This window comes from Podarcis vaucheri (assembly GCF_965113315.1).
Source record: "Podarcis vaucheri genome assembly, chromosome: 3".
Classification (NCBI taxonomy): Eukaryota; Metazoa; Chordata; class Lepidosauria; order Squamata; family Lacertidae; genus Podarcis; species Podarcis vaucheri.
This window is the reverse complement of record NC_138761.1, coordinates 37,988,117-38,010,053: the sequence shown is the minus strand read 5'-3', so window position 1 is coordinate 38,010,053 and position 21,937 is coordinate 37,988,117. Positions and strand designations below refer to the sequence as shown.

The following is a 21,937-nucleotide window of genomic DNA, read 5'->3' as shown; positions in this document are numbered from 1 at the left end:
CGTCAAAGTGCAAGTAGATAAATAGGTACCGCTCCGGCGGGAAGGTAAACGGCATTTCTGTGCGCTGCTCTGGTTCACCAGAAGCGGCTTAGTCATGCTGGCACATGACCCAGAAGCTGTATGCTGGCTCCCTCGGCCAATAAAGCGAGATGAGCGCCGCAACCCCAGAGTCGGCCACGACTGGACCTAATGGCCAGGGGTCCCTTTACCTTTACTTATCTGACAGTGTGAAAGCTGATCCTAAGAGCAAAGGTTTTCAGAGATGATTATGGTGGAGACACATCTACAAAGATGGTGCTTTACAAACAACAAGTTTAACAGGTCCTTACCTCAAGGGATTTTAAGGAAGGGCATCACAATGAGAAAGATGAGTCAATTATTTATTACACCTAATATTTTCCAGGCAAGGTACAAAAGTTAAAAATGACAACAGAGCTCTTGTCTAGGAAACCAGAAATGGAAGTCCTTGAGAGCCATGTTGGCAATTCCAAGTCTACTGTTTTGTAAATTACACGTGTAATTATTAAACTTATGCACATGTCCTCCGATTGGTAAGCAACAACATCAACAAAGTTCTGTTCACCTGGCCACTTATAGTACCTGAAAGGTGACAGATATTTTCTGGTAAAGCTTTCATTCGTGTTTCACTCTATACTTGCTGACATCAAGGAAAAAGCAATTTGAACTCTTTCTCAGGAATCCATCTATGTGCTGACATTCCACTGAAGAATATCCACTCCTAGATAAAACTCTGAAATGTCAGCTGTATTCTGGGGAACAGCAGAAGGGATGAGAGTTCTGTTTTTTCTCTTGCGCTCTCTAACTTTCTCAGCTTAACTCACAGTTTCCGTTATGCAATGCTGGCTCATTTGTTTATCTTAAGAATGGAGGTCGCTGAGGGTCAAGCCCTTGAAAATTATATATTTATTTTTAAACCTGAAGAATTTCTTTTCTCTTACCATGGGAAAGGCAGAGAAGATTTGCAGCTTCTCCCCTTCTCCCCCCCCCCCATTTTTTAAAAGGCTTACAGATGTCTGAAAATCTGAGGTCCGGAATAACTTCTCTTAGCAATTTAGAACAAGCCTTCAAACTAGTATCTGAAGGTACTTCAAACTAGGTATCTGAAGAAGTGTTCATGCACACGAAAGCTTATACCAAGAACTAACTTAGTTGGTCTTTAAGGTGCTACAGGAAGGAATTTTTTTATTAAGCCTTCAAACTGTGAGGGTAGCTGGTCAGAATGACTTGATACGAGTGTAGCTAGTCAGAATGTTCCACGCAACCGGTTATTTCAGTCAAGCTAATGGCATTTTTTATATTATCAGAAGTTGCTTCTCCCATACCACTCTTGGTAATATTTGAAGGATGTGAGTCATGTAAGTAGGGCTGGAAAAAATGTTTACCTTCTGCATCCCATGGGGTGACTTTGGCATGGGAAGTAGCCATATTCTTGTCCCGCTTCCCATGTTTCTGTTACTTTAGATGCTCTTGAGGGCAGTCATCCCTAGGCTGTCTCCCTTTGGAACAACTGCTAATATATAAATGGGCTCTAAGGTCCAAGTTACACAATCTTTTGAGATTTTCAAGGATAAAATTTTCAGTGTTTCATATTACCAAGGTGTCACTTGACAAATGTAGTTATCTTGGCCAGGTGAGGTGATGTTCAAATACTTAGATTTTAGGTATAAAGAACCTTCTTGCTTAACCTAAGGGTGGTGACCACAGATGTCCCAGGAGGCAAGTGAGGGGAAACCTCCACTGCTACCTCCTGCTTTCTCCTTCAGGATGGCTTTGGCTGGTTCCTAGAGCCTGATGCATCAAACTGATTGCCTGGTGCAAATGTATGGAAGAAGCTGGTATTTCGGTTTTCATCACTGAAATTATATGATATCAGTGTACAAACCCGCATTTTGACAACAGATGTGGAAAAGGAAAAGTACATCTTCCCAGGGGTATTGATGGGCTGTAAGCTACACCGTAGGATTGAGTGATCAGTTGAACAATAATGTTAATAGCAAGAGACAGCAGAGAAGGGACAGGAAAAGTTAGACACTGGTTTTGGATGCGATGAATTTGAGGTGTTGGCAAATCATCCAGAATGAAATGTTGGAGAGGCAAGTGGAGATGTGGGATTTGATTGAGGGGGAAATTTTGATGTCACTGGAGTAGAGGTTGCACTGTCAGAGGAGAGAGAATTGGCAAAGGCCAGGCAAAGAGCCTTGAGGGGTTTTGGCAGAAAAGGGGATTAAAAGGAGAGAGGGTATACCGCTTTCAGAGATGGCGAATAAAACAGAGCTTTGGTATGTATGAAATGTATAATTGTGGACTGCATTGGGCACCATCCAGACACATTCAGGCACTTTCAGTACTGAAACACATGATCAGCAAACTCAAAGAGTATTTGTGGTTAGAGTGTGCAAAGTGTGTGATCAAATGGTTTATTGATACTTCATAATGAGTTTTTAGAACAGTGGGGAGAAGGGTTTTAGGCTAGCTGCCTTAGCATGCTAGAAAGTAAACCTAGACTTTGATTATTCTCCACTATGCAAGTAGAAGTGGAAATAGTCTTTGTCAAAATTACAACAATGTAAGTTGCAAGTTCGGACGCGGGTGGCGCTGTGGGTTAAACCTCAGCGCCTAGGACTTGCCGATCACATGGTCGGCGGTTCGAATCCCCGTGGCGGGGTGCACTCCCGCTGCTCGGTCCCAGCTCCTGCCAACCTAGCAGTTCGAAAGCACCCCAGGGTGCAAGTAGATAAATAGGGACCGCTTACTAGCGGGAAGGTAAACGGCGTTTCCGTGTGCTGTGCTGGCTCGCCAGAGCAGCTTGGTCACGCTGGCCACGTGACCCGGAAGTGTCTGCAGACAGCGCTGGCTCCCGGCCTCTAGAGTGAGATGAGCGCACAACCCGAGAGTCTGTCAAGACTGGCCCGTACGGCCAGGGGTACCTTTACCTTTACCTTTAAAGTTGCACATAAGAAAGGAATAAAAAAAATGATAGTGGTAGAAAATCAGTTGTAAAAATGAGAAGGATTATTATTAATTGCATTTCCAGCTAGTCTTTGCCCTCATGTTAAGGAAGAATTTCTAACTCTTGGAATACGATAAAATGGGTTAAAAGGGCAGGTTTTAAAAATGTGTGTGCTTAAATAAATTTTATAACCTTTGCAGACAGCATGTGAAGTCCTCCTTTGTCAGATCTCCAAAGGGTCATTTTGTATTGAGCAGCTACCAGTATCTTCACAATTCTAACTTAATGGGTGAAGGGGACTGGTTAGCAGGGAATCCATAGTGGAGGAGGCAGTCTTTATAGATGGTTCTATAGAACCCCTATTGACTGTTGCTCTATGGTGCTGGTTCTCGGAGCAGGCACATCAACTATTAATAACATACTCACATATTTAAACAGCTGTATACCTATATCTGGTAGCCATGGATGGAACAGGGTTCTCAAAAGCATGTATGCAGTTGATGAGAGCCCTGCTAGATCAGACCAAATGCCTTTCTAGCCATCTGTGTGTCATCCACACACAACCTATTTGGGGCAGAAAACAGCAATGTAATGCTTGTGTACCATGCTGTCTTACAGCCACTGCAGGTGCTGTCACCTTCCAACATTTTGACTTCACCCCCAAAGGCACACTTCTTCATTGTTTCCTGATACAGATGGATGCCAGCATATATGCTGTCCTTTAAGCTATTCTTGCATTTGTATTGAGCGGATGGGTATCTACCTTTTGCTCGCAAATAAGAGGGAGTTTTAATTTTTTTAAAAAAACATGTAAGCAAGACACACAGCAGTTTAGAGTTTCCTAACATGGTATTTTCCTCCAAAAGCACCCATGGAAGGGTCTGTACCAGATACAGTTATTGTAAAGTTTAAGCCTGTTTTAAACATTGCAATTACACAGTTTATTTAAATCAGAGTCTGAGGTCTCTCAAAATGCTTGGGTTTTAAAAAAAATAAACCCCAGTCTTCAGATTTCACATAATGCACCCAGACATTAGCTCCGTCCAGGTCTGGAATGCTGGACCATTTCGAATGCCTTGCTGACTGCTGGGTAGCCCTGATTGAAAAACAAAACAAAGGTTTTGGATTCTCTTCTTGTATACCTAAGCTAGTTAGGACCAATTCATTTGAAACAGAAATAATTATTATTGTTTAAGTGAAGCATGAATTGAATTCTCCTCTCTCTCTCTCTCTCTCTCTCTCTCTCTCTCTCTCTGTGTGTGTGTGTGTGTGTGTGTGTGTGTGTGAAAGAGAGCGAGCGAGAGAGCATGAGCATGTATGTGTATAATGTTAAAAGAATGCATAAACCTTTCATCCCACATGTTCTGGAAAATGTGACGAGAAAAAGTTTGAGGAGCAATTGAGATAACTGTGGGTTACATTTAATATATTGCCACTGTATTTTGGAGTAAGAGGATCTCCTAGACAGTCTTTCAATCACTGTGCTGTCGGAAGGCTCCTTAATAGGGAAACACATACTGTGTGTGTGTGTGTGTGTGTGTGTGTGTATATATATATAATCTCTTCTCCTCCTTTGCTCTACTTTTTGCATATAGAAATACTAATAGAATTATATGATTCTGAGGCTGGTGCTCAGTTGAGATAGGCTCATTGTCACCTCGCCTTTTGGCACCTGATAGGGATGGGGCTCATAGCCACCCTGTGACAATAGATGCTTGACTCTAATAAAACCCACTTCTCATGTGGATCTTCACTATTGCACTGTGAGTCTCTAATCCTGATTCTCTGTGTTTCCATTTACTACTGTGAGGGGCATGGAGACTTGGATGGAAGATAAGACTATCAGTTTCTATTTGCCGTGATGGCTCTGCTCTGCTTAGACAGTGATGCTTCTGAATTCCAGTTGCTGGAAACCACAGAGAAGTGTGCTCTCATGCTCAGGTTCTGCTTGTGGGTTTCCCACAGACATCTGGTTGGCTACTGTGAGAACAGGACTAGATGGACCATGAGTCTGACCCATCAGGCTCTTCTGATCTTCTGCTGAGACTCTCAGTTTGATAAGTCATAGTGCAGAGGAGTTAGCACTTGACTGTGTTAATGCTGGCCTTGATAGCCTTTCTCTTGTGGCTGTAATGTGTGCTCTGACCTTAGTATATACTCACTTATTGGGGCAGGGGGGAGGGGTACCAAATTTGTAACCCCAGTAATAGGGAGATGAGCTATTATGTTAATATTAAAAAATGCACAATTGAGCATCACAGACATGTTTTGAGTTTTGAAAGATTAAATCACTGCTTCGAGCGGCTGCAGTTTTGCAGCTCCGGCTTACTTTGAGCAATTCAATCTCTACTTCAAGTCACAAGATTGCGCATAGTGTTTGATGCAGGCTTTTCTATCTACGCTATTAAATGCACATATGAAAACTCTTGCGTTCTGGCACAATCTGGTTAGCTAAAAAGCAGTTTATTCAAGCCTCCTTCTCCTTCCTGTTCAAATATATACATATGGAAAAGTGAGCCAGAAAAGGTTGACCACATTATAGAGGCCTGATTCTCCCTTCTATCAACAAAGAAGAACAAGCTATGCAATTCAACTGTTAACTTTTGTTGCTAGGCCTTACTGCTGACTATTAGAAATCAGTTATGCACACCTGTTCTTCACACTGGAAAGGTCTATTTTTCATAGTCATTAAGCTGCTGTTTATCAATGAATATTCACAGTTTACTTCGCAGAAACTGAAAGGAAAGTTTGCACACATCTCTTGCCCATTTCTGGAAGGGACAATTATTTCCTTTTGCCTTCAGAACCCTTGGGGGAGATGTATCAGTAAGTGTCTAACAATTCTTTGTAAGTGCTTAATTGTACCTTTTGGGAAAGAGTGCATTGCAATTGCATCTCCCCACTGATTAACTTGGACCATTTGGTCTGTCCTGCTTCAAAACTGAAGGCTCTTGTGACTTGCCTGCCTTAGGAGTTGTATATACTGTATGTGTGAGAGAGAAAAAGAGTAAGAAAGAAGTCTGGAAAATCTTGAATTTGTTTCAAGCTTCAGTTATAAATGTATATTGTGTCCTATAGCTTAGGGGGAAGAGGCTGTACATATTTTGCACATTAATCAGAGAACGCCAGCCAGTAGAAGTATAATTGATCACAGCCCAATGAGGCGAGCATCCCTTAGTTTGAAGAATGTTCCATATTTCATAGATTTGAGGGGGGTGGGGAGAGAGAAACTAAATCAGACCTTGCAGAACTGGGCCAAGCAATGCAGCAGCTGATTAAAAGTTGTTTTCGTTGTTGAATTCAGCCTAAAGAAATCTGGTTTTCAAACAAACACTAGCCTCAAATCCGTCATCTGCCTCCCTCCCCCAAATAATAAAACAAAGCATGGTCTAATCTAACTAGACCAGTTAGCATCCATGACAGATGGCCATCCAACCTCTGCTTAAAAACCTCCAAGGAAGGAGAGTCTACCATTGTCAAACAGCTCTTACTGCCAGAAAGTTCTTCCTGGTGTTTAGATGAACTTAACGGAGAATCCATAAATACCCATTGAATAGACCCACTTCTGTTTGTTTGGTTTCTTGTTTCCAGTGCTGTTTTATTTTTGTAAAAATAAAAATGGGATGCTGGTACTCATATCTTGATAAAAAGTTCTGTGGGTGCCACCACAACATGTTTGCCATGTGCAACAAAAAAAGGTGATAGTACTCCATGCCAGTGAGTACCATCACAAATACAAAAAACCCCACTGCCTTCTTCTAAACACTCATTGAAGACTGTTGAATCTCCCAGGTTCCAGGTTCCAGGTTGGAAGGGGGCCTATTGAAGACAGTTAGCTTCTGTACTTAAAATATATGTTGACTGCATTGCAGTCGTCTGGAATTGGAAGATGTTCTCATATTGATTATAGTGTTGTTGCATTGGGAAGAATGAGACAGCTGCTTATGAAATACTCCAGATTGCCATCTGTTTTTAAATTTACACTATTCAGTGGGAGTTTAAAGTAGGCTTTTCTATAATATATTCCATTCATGCCCTGCTCCTGTAGTTGGGTAATTGTTTCCATATATTCTAGGGTTGCCATATTTTAAAAAGTAAAAACCAGGACACCCCAAAAGTTGTTGAGCTTTAGAGAGTAGGGCCAATGTGTTCCTTCTGCATCTCCTGGTGCACGAAAGGTCTCCCCCCCACCACTCATACTAAGTTGTATTGCAGCCATCTGACACAAGAGTTTCCTTGCTGATCCAGGTTCTGAAATACTCAGTTTTGTGTTTTGTGTTTAAATGGAAACAGTGCCCTTCCCCCAGAGAGCAGTAATTTGTGGGCCTCTCCAGACAAATTCTGATTCTTATAAATGTTCACCCAGCAGCTGGCTAAGAGGAGAGGTGAGATGAGCCATTATCAAATGCTATAAATAATTGTATCTCAAATACATCCCAAACTCTTGTCTCTGCAAGAACGGCTTTGGTGGACGTAAAAAGGGGTTTCCTGCATTTGCTGTAGATAGAAGAGCTTATTTGAATAGTAGCTGGTCAATATTGTCTTAACCCATTTCTCACACACTTCGTAAGCTTACTAGAATAAAGGTTGAAGTAGTAAAATGTTTTGACACTTAGAACAAAATCACCCTTGTGATTATTTCAGCTCCTTGTATTCAGTAAAAACTAAAGCCTGGAAGTGGATACAGGGAAATTGGTGTGTGAAATATCTACATCCAATTTGTATTCAGGACTGATATTTAGAAAAGCAACTTTTAATAATAATAATAATAATTCTCATGTTTCTCCGAGGAAAAAGGAAGACATAGATCTGCATAAAACTTGCATTTGATATGTATAGATTTGATTGCATTTGATATGTATAGATGCAAATTTAAAAATAGTAATTATCTCTAGGACTCAACACATTACACCATAGTGGGGAAGACAGCAGGCACTGCTAACTATGGATGGGCAACTTCAAGGTTCCTGCTCCCCCTTTGTGTTGTTCCTTATCCTTAAATCATACTTTGCCTCTAAAATAGAGAACTGTCCTTTGACAGCCCTTCCAAGTAGAGGACACAAGTAGGACACAAGATCAACCTAGCTCCCTCTTCCCTGAAAACAGGGATAAAAAATAGTGGCAAATCCTTAGACTAGACTCACAATAAGATTGATAGTTAATACATGAAAATTGGTGGAAAAGAAAAGAGGATAAATTTAAAAGCTTTCTCTACCGTGATCATTTATAAATGAGATTCTATATAGGCACAGCCCTCTTTGGAATGACCTTTATTTAAGTAGGCATAGATTAGCTCTCTGTGTCTGTTCTTGTATTCGAGTCATGATACGATTACAGTATTATCTAAAAGTAATGCACTGGTTATCAACTTTGTATTGTGTGCTTTTTCTATGAACTGAAGATAGATATGCCTGATATGCACAAACAGCAGTTTTCTGTAGTTATTCTTCCTAATGTGAGCTCCATTACATAAGTTTGCCTCTGTAGGGAGGCATCACATGGGAGGAAGCACCCCAGTGACTGGAAATATTGCAGCTCCATGAAGCAGACACAAACTGCTCATCTAACCCTCTCCTTCCTTTAAACAAAGAAAGCGCTGCCATTTACTCATAGCATTGTGGTACCATATTGTTACTTGCTAGTGGAAACAAGGAAATTGGAAGAGCTGTGTTTAGCCATTTGCTTGAACTTGCGATGTTTAAAAGTGGGGACAGGATCAGGGACATGCTTACAAGCCCTGCATCTCAGTGGGCATCAGCCCCAACCTTCCTGTCTTAAATGGGGGAGGAGTGCAGGGTGCTTCTGCTCAGGTTCACTTGAACACAAGTAAAACCCTGGATACAAGTTGCAAATAATATTCATAAGGGAGAAGCAAACTACAGTATCTAGCTCAGCATAACGTCTGACTTGGAGATCGTGGTTTGTTAGCATTAAAACAGCAAATGCAATTCAGTGTAAACATGTGTAAAGTGATGCAAATTTTGGGTAAAAAATCCTAATGTATGCTCTTACAGTGGTACCTCGGGTTAAGAACTTAATTCGTTCTGGAGGTCCGTTCTTAAGCTGAAACTGTGGTACCACTTTAGCTAATGGGGCCTCCCGTTGCGTGATTTCTGTTCTCATTCTGAAGCAAAGTTCTTAACCCGAGGTACTATTTCTGGGTTAGCGGAGTCTGTAACCAGAAGCGTCTGTAACCGGAGGTACCACTGTATAGGGTTTGAGCTGCTGGCAGTGATGATGATCAGGAAACATATCTCAGATGAAGTCATGATGGATACCTCAGTGAAAATGACAACCAAGTGTGTGGCAGCTCTGAAAAAGACAAAATCCATGTTAGAAATCTTTAGGAAAGGGGTTGAAAATAAAATTGCCAGTATCATAATGCCATTACACAAATCTGTGGTTGAGAACATTGTGTACAGTTCTAGTTACCACAGCTTGAAAAGGGTGCTGTATAGCTCTGAAAAGTTCAGAAAAATGCAACCAAATTTTTAAACAAGTTGGAGCAACTTGCCCTGTGAGGAAAAAGTACAATGGTTGGGATAAGTAAGCTTAGCAGATGACATGACAGAGGTGTGTAAAATTAAGTATGGTTCAAAAAGAAGATAGCTTGGATTGTAATGATGATTGTGGCAATCTCTTATATATCTCATATAACTTTGATTTTCTCTTTTCAGGAGCAAGAAGACCCTAATAAGCTTGCTACAAGTTGGCCAGACTATTACATTGACCGCATCAACTCCATGGCTGCAGTAAGTACCTTGCGGCATACTGTTGAAAAGTTGCTTTCTCTGAGAATATTGTTCCCTCGACCGTTCTGACATAGTGGGTTAGAGGCACTGTCATATCAGTTTTCCCCACTCCCATATGGTGGTAGGGTCTGACTTCTCAGAGATATTCTAGACCCCTTTCCTGAAATTTCAGCCTTTGTGAACAGTAGAGTATGTCTCTATTTTCTTTAATTAATTTATGTGTTTAATTTACAATAATGGTAACATTCAACTAAAAGGGACGCGGGTGGCGCTGTGGGCTAAAGCCTCAACGCCTAGGGCTTGCCGATCGAAAGGTCGGCGGTTCGAATCCCCGCGGCGGGGTGCGCTCCCGCTGCTCGGTCCCAGCGCCTGCCAACCTAGCAGTTCGAAAGCACCCCCGGGGGCAAGTAGATAAATAGGTACCGCTTACCAGCGGGAAGGTAAACGGCGTTCCGTGTGCAGCTCTGGCTCGCCAGAGCAGCGTTGTCACGCTGGCCACGTGACCCGGAAGTGTCTTCGGACAGCGCTGGCCCCCGGCCAATAGATGTGAGATGGGCGCACAAACCCCAGAGTCTGTCAAGACTGGCCCGCCCGGGCAGGGGTACCTTTACCTTTACCTTTAACATTCAACTAACTATTAGAGTAGATCCATTACAATATGCCTAAGTTAGGTCCATTCGTTTCAGTAGGTCTACTCTGAGCCAATACCACCCTGAACCATCATAAACATTAAACCACTTGTGGAAATCAGGGCTTTTTTCAGCAGGAACTCACTGAAACTCAGTTCTGGCACTTCTCAGGTGGGTGCCATTGCCATTATAAGAGAACAAGGGAGGCATTCATAGTGAGTTCTGGCACCTTTTTTTCTAGAAAAATAGCACTGGTGGAGATAAGAAGGAAAAGTGTGCAGGCAATATTCTACCCAGTAGTTTATTAAGAAGTAAACTTGTTTCCACCTTGTAGTGTTTTTGCCAATGAGTGGATAGACAATGGAAAAACAATATTAGGCCTCCTTCTAAAAATATATCTTTGATTGGGATGTAGGCAGCTGCCTTATACTGAGTCAGAGCATTGGTTCATTTAGCTCAGTACTGCCTCCACTGATTGGCAGGGACTTTCCAGCATTTAATGCAGGAGTCTCTTCCAGTCCTACCTGGTGATGCTGGAGACTGAATTTGGGACCTTTTGCATGCAGCACACATGCTCTACCACCCAGCTTATAGCCCTTCTGGCTGTTTTGGTATTATTCCCTCCTTGCCCTCGCACTGCAACATGGAGCCATAGTTGAAGTGGGCCCAGCCAACATGTGCCATCCACATGGTAATCCACTGGAATGGATCTTGGCGCCAATGGGTGCTTATATGGAAATGGCTGCCCTTTGCTTCCCTCATTTCTTTCCCTCTCTCCCAACAACATGAGCACGTGAACGCTTAGACATTCTGCTTTCTGTCTTCAATCGTCTAAGCTTAGCAACCCAAATAAACCCATTCCCTGCTTTCCTGTGGAACAGAAAAGTTACCTTTACACCCCCATGTTGCTTTTGGAAGCTTGTCAATATCGGCACTCATATATATATATGGTTTGCAAATGAATGATAGCTTCAGAAGTAGCTCTTTAGAGCCACAGCTATCCTGAGCACATGACATTTAAAAGAGGGTGTGTGTGTGTGTGTGTGTCAGAGGTCATCAATACAGCTGTTACACATTTACTTTTCGTGGTTTGGAAATGATTTGCTTGCAGCACAAGAGCTTTATAGAGCAGAAAAGAAAATATGTCTTTCAGCACATCTCAGAGATGGACGCTAAATCTACTTGGGTCATTTTCGTTTGCTTCTCTCTGCCCCACTACTAATGATAGGGAACGGGGGGTGGGGAGACAGAACAGTGTAATCCTATGTGTGCCTGCTCAGAAGCAAGTTTCATTGAGTTCAGTGAGATTTACTCTCAGGTGAGGGTGTATAGAATTGCAGTTCAAATTAAGGTGCAGGCAGATTAAAAGGAATGAGGACATAGCAGGTCTAGATGGTGATGAGTCTGCAATGTGCTCTGAGATGTAGATGGGGTTACACTCCATCTGATGGGGCAGATATGTATCTTGGGGGTACTTCTGGGTCCCTCGCTGTCCTTTGAGGCTGAAGTGGGCTCAGTGATGTGGAGTGTCTTCCATCAGCTTTGACTTATACACCAACCTCCCCTATCTGGACAGGGTTGAGACACCTTCTAAAGACCCATCTTTTTAAGGAGGCATTCCCTGACTCGTAAGATCATTGATATTTAACTGCATGTTTTAGAGATGGCTTCTCTGTTTTTACGGATGTATTTCTTTCCATTGTGGGTTTCAAATATCGTATATACATCTCCCTTTTCCAATCTTACTGTGTTTTATGTAAATTGCTTAGGGATTTTGCATATTAAGCCGTATATAAATATTATTGGTCATGACGATGGTGCTGCTCCTGCCCGCTACTACTAGCTGCAGAGGTTGTGTAGACCACCTACCTAACACACTCTGTCTTTGATAGGGTCATTTAGGTAATCCCCATCAAAGTGGTGTCAGGTAAGCACCACCCTTAGAAAGCGAAGGTGACAAAGTCACTATCTGAGGGTTTTATTCTTTTTTAGTTAAAGTAAGGTAAAGGGACCCCTGACCATTAGGTCCAGTCGTGACTGACTCTCGCTTTAGTGGCAGAGGGAGCCGGCGTACAGCTTCCAGGTCATGTGGCCAGCATGACTAAGCCTCTTCTGGCGAACCAGAGCAGTGCACAGAAACACCATTTACCTTCCCGCGGAGCAGTACCTATTTATCTACTTGCACTTTGACGTGCTTTCGAACTTCTAGGTTGGCAGGATCAGGGACCGAGCAACGGGAGCTCACCCTGTCACAGGGATTCGAACCGCCGACCTTCTGATCAGCAAGTCCTAGGCTCTGTGGTTTAACCCACAGCGCCACCCGCGTCCCTTTCTTTTTTAGTTATTTGCATATAAATTGCCATGAAGTCATTTCGCTGTGTGGTCACATGATAGAGCAGTCATGTGACCACACAATGAAATGACTTCATGGTAATGAAGTGAAACAATTGTGGAGACCAAGACTGGTGTGAGTCTTGGTTTTTGCTTGTTTTTGCTGGCAGCAGCTTCTAATTGTCTATAATTATCCCAGAATGCTGGGATTACTTGGCTCTGTTTTGTTTTGGATTCAGGAATCCTTCAATTTCAACCAAGCTCTAGTTGTATACTCATGGCACCCTAAATCATAGGGATAATAAAATTCAGTATATGAGTGTTTCAAAAGTGGGCACTGGTGGATCAACCCCCTTCCCCGGCACTGCAGGAAAAAAGAGGGTGCTGATAAGCCACTGCAGAAAGGAATACAAGTTTAGCTCCAGATCACATTCTGAGGAACCTGTCATTGAGACTGCATCTTTCCCCCAAATAAGCATGATTCTCTAGGACAGGAATAGGGAACCTGTGGCCTACAGATATTGCTGGATTCCAACTCCCATCAGCCCCAGACACCATGGCTGTTGGACAAGGATGTTGCAAGCTGGAGGGCCACAGGTCACATGACATGCTAGAGTGCTCCAGTTTTGTTTTGTTTCTGGCTTTGTGGAAGGGGTGCCGGCACAAACATTATTTCCTTGTTTTCTATCAGTTGCTCTCCCTTAGAAGAGCAGGAGGCTTGCTCCGTTTAACTGAGCGAAGTTGACTTTAGCGTGAATCAGTGTATGTATCTCCTTGGAGTTAAATCCAGTTCCCTGTGCCAGCTGCAGAGTGTATAAGAGTCACATTGCTTCATCAACTGACCACCCTGAAGATTTGACATGTGTTGGCATGGCATGAATTGCAAACACAAAGTGACACAGAAGGGCTTGTGGAGAAGCGGGGAGTGGGGCAAAGAGGCTCTCCAAGGAAAGTGAGATTTTATCTGATTTGTGCTGAACACTGCATGAAAGACTTCGCTGTTTGTAAGATGTTATTATAAGTGCCTTGGAAGGACGGAGCATAGCTGTTTCTTCAAGCTCGCCTTCGCTTTCATCATATTCATTCATTCAAAATGGACCCAAAGTGAAAAACAAGATGTGCTAAGCAGATTTACTCAGAAATGAGTTGCATTGAATTCAACAGGGCTTCCATTCCTTTGTGATTTTCTTTTAACCTGATACAGTAACCAATCTTAGGATTGCAGCTTTAGTTAGGGCCAAACCAAATGATGCTTCAGCTCTGTATCTTTGCTCCTAAGCACATGGTTCTTCTTCTTGTTGTTGTTTTAAAATGTCAGCTTACCCTAAATGGTCAGGGGGTGATGCTGCCTGGCCCTGTCCTCTTCGCAATCCAGCTCTTAGCATTGGTGCCGGTGTGAAGGGCCTGGCCAGTATGGCTTGGCCTGTGGAGTCGCACATTAGCCAGGACTCCAAATTTGCCAATTGCAGGCAGACTACTGTGCAGGCCCTCCCCAGGGGCGGAGCCAACTGCGCCTGTGGGTCCATGCGCCTGTGGGTCCACTTGGGTCCATGCTTGGGGAATAAATTGAGGTCTGCCCAGGCCTCCTCACTAAATTCATCACCAGATTTCCTTCCCTCAGATATTGACTGTTTGTGCATGCATGACCTTGCTATAGATTTCATTAGCGGCCCTATTCTGAGCCGGGCAGTAATTTTCCCACTTGGCAAATTGGCTCTGGCCCTGTGATTTTTGCCTACCTCATTGCAAGCTAGGTGCCCGATCCAGTTTGGGATCCTAGTTATAGGAGGTTAGGGGATTTTCCCTACTGTGGTCCTAATCTGTGTTGGGGGTCCCCATACTGGTATTTCCAAAGGGGTGAAAGCTCCCAAGTAAAGTGCATGAGAGTTTCCCGCTTAACTAGATTGCTTATGCTGGAGGCACAAACTGAATCAGGACCTTGGGTGGTGGGGTAGAAGGAGATTAAAATTCCCACACTGGAATTCTGATCCATATCAGCCATCCCACAGTGTCAATTTGGTTAAAAGCAACAGCTTTGCACTTAAAGACACAGACTTCTTTGGTCCTTAGGCAGAAGCTCATTTTTACCCAGCTTTGTTTCTGGAGAAGACTTTGCTTTCTTGGTGAGCTTCCCAACAGCATCTCCAGTTTAGTTTGGCAAAAGCTCTTGTGGATGAATCCTGAGTTGCTCAGTAGCCTCAGATTTCTCTGAACTTTCGTCCAGTGCTGGATTTGTCACTGTTTCTTTGCTTCGTCCAAACAGATGCAGACTTTGTATGCATTTGATGAAGAAGAAACGGAAATGAGGAATAAAATAGTTGAAGACTTGAAGACAGCTCTGAGGACTCAGCCCATGAGGTAATTATCCATCCTCTCTCCCCACACCACACACTTCTTGGGCCATGAGCTGAGATCAGCTAACATGGAGAAGTATAGTGTTTTGACTGTTCTCTTAATTTGGTTCTCTAAAATCACAGAGGGAGTGTAGTTGTCATGACTGTGGAGAAAAGTTCTTTTCTCTCTGAGGTTAACCAGTATGGAACTGTTGAAGGGATGGGGGAAGCTCCGGGAATCTGCACGGCTGCATTCAAACCTGCCAACTTTCCTCTGGATCTAAAATACGGCAGTGATTCTTAAACCACATGTCGTCATCATAAGCTTCTTCCTTTTCGAACCTGCTAGATCTTCCATGTCAACCTTCCCTCCGAGCCATCGGATGTGCAATTTGTGGCCCAAGGTCCGCATGTGGGTGTGTCCACCTGTCTAGTTTCAAGAGGGTAGCAAGGAGGGACAAAATTAGGGGAAAGGTAGGAAAAAGAGAGAGAGAAAGGGCATGGCAGAAAAAAGAAGTGCCCCATGCACATTTGGTTCTGGCTGTGCCCATTGCTGGATCCAGCTGCACTCCCCCCAGCCCCTGACAGATTGCCCCCAGGACAATGTGATGCACAGCAGAAGAAGTGTTTCCTGCCTCTGCACTCAACCATATTAACTTTCTCCACTTGGGTCCTACACCATATTGCAACTCTTTCCTCACCTGTCCATTTGTGCATGGAATTTTCTGAAAATCTTGATGTTGAGCTTATCATGCGGAAGGATTTTTCCAGTTCCTGTCTTACTCCTTGATCTCGACGGAAAAGAGTTCCACTAAAAAATGCAAGCAATTATCACATATTATATACATTATTCCAGTATAATATTATACACAGATAAATTCCATGTTTCCAAAAAACACCAGCACAGGTACAGATGCATAAAACAATGCACATGACTGTGTCAAAAAAATTGGTGTTTATACTCATAAAACGATGATAGACCTAATGAAATGAATGAACTCACGTTACTCCTGCCTATTAATTTCAGTGGGTCTCCTTTGAGCATGACAAACATTGGATGCAGCCTTTTATATACATTTTTGGGTGTATAATTTTGCATCGTATTAGCTGGGATTGTTTTTTTATCCCAACAAATGCACGAGGGGCTTGGGTATAAATGAGCACTTGATGCAAGAGGCATTCTGATGTGAGCAAAACTTGATAATGTGGCAACCACCAAATTCCTTATATATTAAAAGGGTTTATTCCTCCATCCTACTCCTTCGGATAACCTGCTCTACTGCTTCTCCCCTTACATATTCCTTTTCTTCGTATTGCTTAATCTCCAATTCAAGGCACCTGGGCCAACAGCAGTCACGGACTAAGTTTCTCCCTGTCAATATTCTAGTAGTTTGCAAATCACACTTTGTGAAACTCTGTGCCTAGAGTTACCAGCAAAACTTGGGGAATTATATTCTCTTCTTTACAGGCTTCTTCTCTCCAGCCAGGCAAATATATTTATATAGGTATATTTGCAATTCGTATTGCATTCTTGGCAGTTATTCTAAATGGTGAACATGCTCCCTTTTGGGGGGGGCGATTAGCGGGTGGGCTCCCTGTCTTCCCTGATCAAGTGCAGACTTCATTCATATTTGATTGGATTGTAAAGTGATAAAGGAACAGGCTAATCCAGAGGTTTACTAAATTAATGGGCGTAAAATATAATACAATCTGTTTGCAATCTTGTTGTTGTTGTTGTTGTTTAGTCGTTTAGTCGTGTCCGACTCTTCGTGACCCCATGGACCAGAGCACGCCAGGCACTTCTGTCCTCCACTGCCTCCCGCAGTTTGATCAAACTCATGCTAGTAGCTTCAAGAACACCATCCAACCATCTCATTCTCTGTCGTCCCCTTCTCCTTGTGCCCTCCATCTTTCCCAACATCAGCGTCTTTTCCAGGGAGTCCTCTCTTCTCATGAGGTGGCCAAAGTATTGGAGCCTCAGCTTCACGATCTGTCCTTCCAGTGAGCACTCAGGGCTGATTTCCTTCAGAATGGAGAGGTTTGATCTTCTTGCAGTCCATGGGACTCTCAAGAGTCTCCTCCAGCACCATAATTCAAAAGCATCAATTCTTCGGCAATCAGCCTTCTTTATGGTCCAGCTCTCACTTCCATACATCACTACTGGGAAAACCATGGCTTTTACTATACGGACCTTTGTTGGCAAGGTGATGTCTCTGCAATCTTGTTAGGCTGCAGTAACTAATGAAGTGCTGTTAAAATCAGCTTAGCAACAACCTGGAAGCTATCCTAATTGTCTGGTATAATAAAGGAAAAAATGGTAATTAGGGGTATAACCATGTTTGCTGAGATGGAAGGAGCATAATATTATTTATGTAAGCAAAACAGTTGTAAAAAAAAGGTGGACAGGCAGAAGCTACATCACAGGATAACAACAACAACAACAACAATTTACTTATACCCTGCCCATCTGACTGGGTTTCCCTAGCCACTCTGGACAGCTCACAACAGAAAATTAAAAGCTCAATAAAACGTCAAACATTAAAAACTTCCCTAAGCAGGGCTGCCTTCAAATATCTTTTGAAAGTAAGATAGTTGCTTATTTCCTTGACATCTGGTGGGACGGCGTTCCACAGGGTGGGCGCCATTACTGAGAAGGCCCTCTGCCTGGTTCCCTGTAACCTCACTTCTCGCAGGGAGGGAGCATAGAAAGAAGACATTGGTCTATCTAGCTCAGTATTCTCTCTCCTGATTGGCTGCAGCTCTCCAGGTATCAAACAGGAGACGATTCCAGCCCTGCCTGAAGATGGTGGGGATTGAATTTGGGACCTTCAAGATGCTACAGCACTACCCTTGTTGCTTGTTATTATTTAATATTAATAAGATTTTTCATTTGTAACCAATGGCGCCTAATGGCCATTAGTCAGCTGCTGCTTTTCGCATCATGCTCAAAAGAGAAGAAAAATGTTCCCGCTTGGTTGTTATAGTAAGCATAGGGTCATCTCACCTCCACAACCTCCATTCACCATGATACTCTATCACTCCTGGAAAGTCTATTTTTTATTTTTTATTAGAGACAGGCTCCTCTTTGTGAAATCTGTGGGAGTGGGGTATGGGAATTCTCCACTCAAGTACAGCTCCCTCCCCCCCCCCCGCATTATATTGGCGGGCTACTCCCGACAGCAGGCATTTATTTCCTCTGTTTATAACAGCCCTAATGAGTGTCAGCACCAGCACCCACAAACTGTCACATAAAGTCTTTGCTCTTAAATCGCTGGCTACAACCCGAAGTACTTCTCCCCCCGCTTCTCCTTCGTAGCTATAGCCAAGCTAAATTTTGAGTTAAGTCCCCACGTCTCAACTAATTTCCAGTGACTCAATGTGTAAGTTGCCAAGTGGGCTGTGTGCCAGTGACAGATGAGTGAGCCAGTTCCCTCTTTAATGGGCTGCAATGGAGGGACCCGTGGCTGCATCAGATCCCATTCGTGAGCTGCTTTGTACAGAGGCCATCAAAATACTAGGCTTGGAATTGAAGAAGAAAGCTTGCTATTTGGAGTCCCTTCAGTGCTTCCTTGATAGTAGCACTGTATACTTAGAAGCTGCAAAGTTACCCAGCTGATGGAATCTGGGGTACCAACAGCAGTGTCTAGATCGGGGTGGGGGAGACTTGGGATCTTCCAGATGTTGTCATCAGCCCCAGACAGCAATGGCTATTGGTCAGGAGTGATGGAAGCTGAGCCATCTGAAAGGTCACAGGTTTCCTATCCCTGACCCCGATGCTCATTTTCTAATTATGCCTGTTTCATTGGTGGCTAACCTTTGCACATCATGTTCTTCTCTATATCCTTGCAATAATAATTGCTAACTTTGGGTAGAGTTTATATGGCCTGCTGACTTAATTAGAATTTGGATTGTGCATCTTCTGCCAAAGAAGGCCAACCTTTGTACTGAGGAAATCTGAATTGTGTGCTTGGAATAATTGCAGCAAATCAAGCACATCTGCAGAATCTATTCTGCTTCCAAGATCTTTTGGGATTGTGGGAGCAAAAGTTAAGATGACTGGAAAGAGCATGGGATGTGTGCATCAGTGGACATGTTGAGGTTCAAAGCTCTGGAGAAATTGTGGGGGGTGATGGGAACCCTGTGGAGTTTAGTATTTCATACAGGCCAGGACGAGGACCAGGCTGCATCATATTTATTTGATGGGCATGTTCCTTCCCCACCTACTGAAGCCCTTTATTCTTTTTAAGAAGCAGACCTGGCAGTTAAAGAGATGCTATGTTCATGGTACATGGTACAGCCTGGTTCAGTTTGTTACTTTTTCTTTATACTGAGAATCATAGATCCATTCTGTACTAAGATTTCTCTCTGGACGGTGAATAGGCCCTTTGGGATGTAAGTGTCTTAACAGAATCAACTTTTGAGAGCAGCAGCTGAATGCATCCCTCAATTAGGAAAAAACCTAGCACACAACATAAGACACTATGTGTGCTTCAGCTTTAAGGCACAGTAACAGATTGGCCCAATTACCACATTGCTTAGGGACAAACCCACAATAAAATGAAGGAAACGATTGGAAGGAAGTGAAATTTTCCCTGTGAGTTGCCGCCATAAACAACGGGGGTTATAAAAAAAAATTCAGGCTAGAAGCATATGGGAAAGCTGTACTGTTGCTCCTGTTAGTCATCAATAGATCTTGGAGAGGCAGAGTAAAGCGAAAAAGAAAATTTTAAAAAGCTCTGCTTGGGAACAGGCAGGACCTTGAGGGATTGCAGCGGAGCTTTCGTAAAGAAAATGGAAAGGTGTCAAGAAAGCGAGTTTCCCTACCTGTTGCCAAGAAATATTTCCACCCTCTTTTTATTTTTAAGGACAGAGGAGTGGATCCTTTATTTTGGCCGAGTTTTGCCTTGTCACACTTCTGATAACCTCTGCTCTATCTGGTTGATTAAGCCTATTCTGTTGCCAAATTCAGGAAGGGCAGAGATCCAGGATTTGTTAGTGGTGTTCTTGCCTTCTCATGTAAAGGATCTTTGCTTCAGCTAGCTTGGGAAACTTTGCTTTGCCTGCGGGTAGGGCAGGAATATCCTGCCTTCCACACAGCCTCATCCTTTACTAGCAGTGCTACTTTTCATATGGAGGCCATGGCAGGCTTTATGTACCACTTCCGCCAGCTAGTTTTGCAGTGTGTACAGGGAAGTGGTGGCCTGTCTTTGCCCCAGAACATTTTAGATTTAAAACAATTCATCCTAGTGCAGCTTTAAGGAGCAGATTAACTAGTAAACCCTGCTTCTAGGTGGGGTCTCTTGTAACTGAATGCTCCTTCATACAAAGCAGTTCCATGTTCCGTGCATGTAGAAAGCCAGGATATTAGGGAGAAGGTAGGACTAGAACTCCTTTTTCTGGATTTCTAATTTTTTATGTGTGGAGTTTATTGTTTCTATTATTGAGGAACATTCAGTTATGGAAGTCCCACCTACACTCTGAAGAGGTATAACCACCAAACCCTTTTATACCACCAATCCTATAGCAATACACAGTATGTGAGAGCTAGGCTTAAGTCTACTATGCAGTGGACCAGGTGGCAGAGCAAAACTGGAGTGTCTTTTTAAAAATAAATTTATTTATTTGGTTTTTCAAATTAAAATTTTACAGTCACATATCTAACATACAACATCGAAACAAGATTCCAAAGAATTTCCTGGACTTCCCTCCTCCCCTTTGTGGGTCCGATTGTTAATCATTTCCTTCTGCATCTTTTATAATAATCCAAATCTTTTACCTCTCCATTGTGTCCAAACTTCACCATTAAACTACAAGTATTATTCCTGTCCTACTAACGATTTTAACTGTTTGCAATGGTTTTTTTTAGGATAAATTATAATTTCCCCCTATTCCTTATTTAAATTTTGGTATTCTTGATTTCTGATTCTTCCGGTCATTTTAGCCATTTCAACATAATCCATCAACTTGGTCTGCCATTCTTGTCTGCAAAACTGGAGTGTCAGGCAGATGTATTGGCTTTGCTTTACACTATCCCTCTGCAGTCATCCAGATATTTTGAATGACTAAACGCCTCTCATCCTCCAGCCAACATGGCCCAGAGGTCAGGAATTACAGGAGTTATAGTCCAAAATATCTGGAGAGCACTAGATTGGAAAAGGCTGCTCTGTGCCACAGTTAGGTCCATGGCCCCTCTCTTCTTGCTCAGGCATGCTATAAACTCCTTGTGACATCCATGCCACAAATTGGCCACAGCCTGTTTAGGTCATAGAGAAAGAACATGTAGAAAGGTTCATGCCACACACTGCATATATTGAACCTTAAAAACCAGGGCAGAAGCACAAATTCATTTAGAGGCCCAGGTAATTACCAGCACTACAGTGCAAATGCAAAGATGCTCTTTAAATGAATGAACTGCGTATTGTACACCAAAAAACTTCTGCCTTTTCTGGAGAAGAGAAATGCAAGACTAGAAATGTTCCGCTCGTTGCTTAAATCAGCTGAGGCTGGAAGTGAGTCCTGTTATTCTCAACAGATGATCACATCACTGCCATTTAACACATTTCTGTGTAACTATTTGTGGTATTTGTGTTTACTCTCAAAGCTTGCCTGCATGGACCAATTTTTAAAGGTCAGGCTTAAAGAGGCACCAAACCTCATACTGAATGTATTTTGGTTTTGCCTGGTTTCTGGACGAAACCAACTGGATGAAGTTACTAAAGGGGTAGATCATAAGACAGTCAGCCAATCTGGCCCAAGTTCTACACAGACTCTCAAATGTCCTTGTTGGAGCGAAGAGAGCATACCCCAGATCCCATATTACTGGTGTATATTTTGTTTATATATATTATGGGAGCAAAAGCAAAGCTTATAAATAGTGTATATGTAATACGCTAAGGAGGCAATCCAAAACAATAGGATGTT

The 21,937-nt window shown here is 42.8% G+C and overlaps 1 protein-coding gene across 7 annotated transcripts in view; it reads left to right on the top strand.

Annotated features, from left to right (window-relative positions):
* Window positions 1-21,937, top strand: part of DAAM2 (dishevelled associated activator of morphogenesis 2) — a 224,822-nt gene that overhangs the window by 129,436 nt on the left and 73,449 nt on the right. For all 7 annotated transcript variants that reach the window (XM_082214804.1, XM_082214805.1, XM_082214799.1 and 4 more), the window contains 2 exons: window positions 9,649-9,723; window positions 14,947-15,041. In XM_082214804.1, the coding sequence (XP_082070930.1) occupies window positions 9,649-9,723; window positions 14,947-15,041 (170 nt within the window). The remainder of the gene's footprint in view (window positions 1-9,648; window positions 9,724-14,946; window positions 15,042-21,937) is intronic.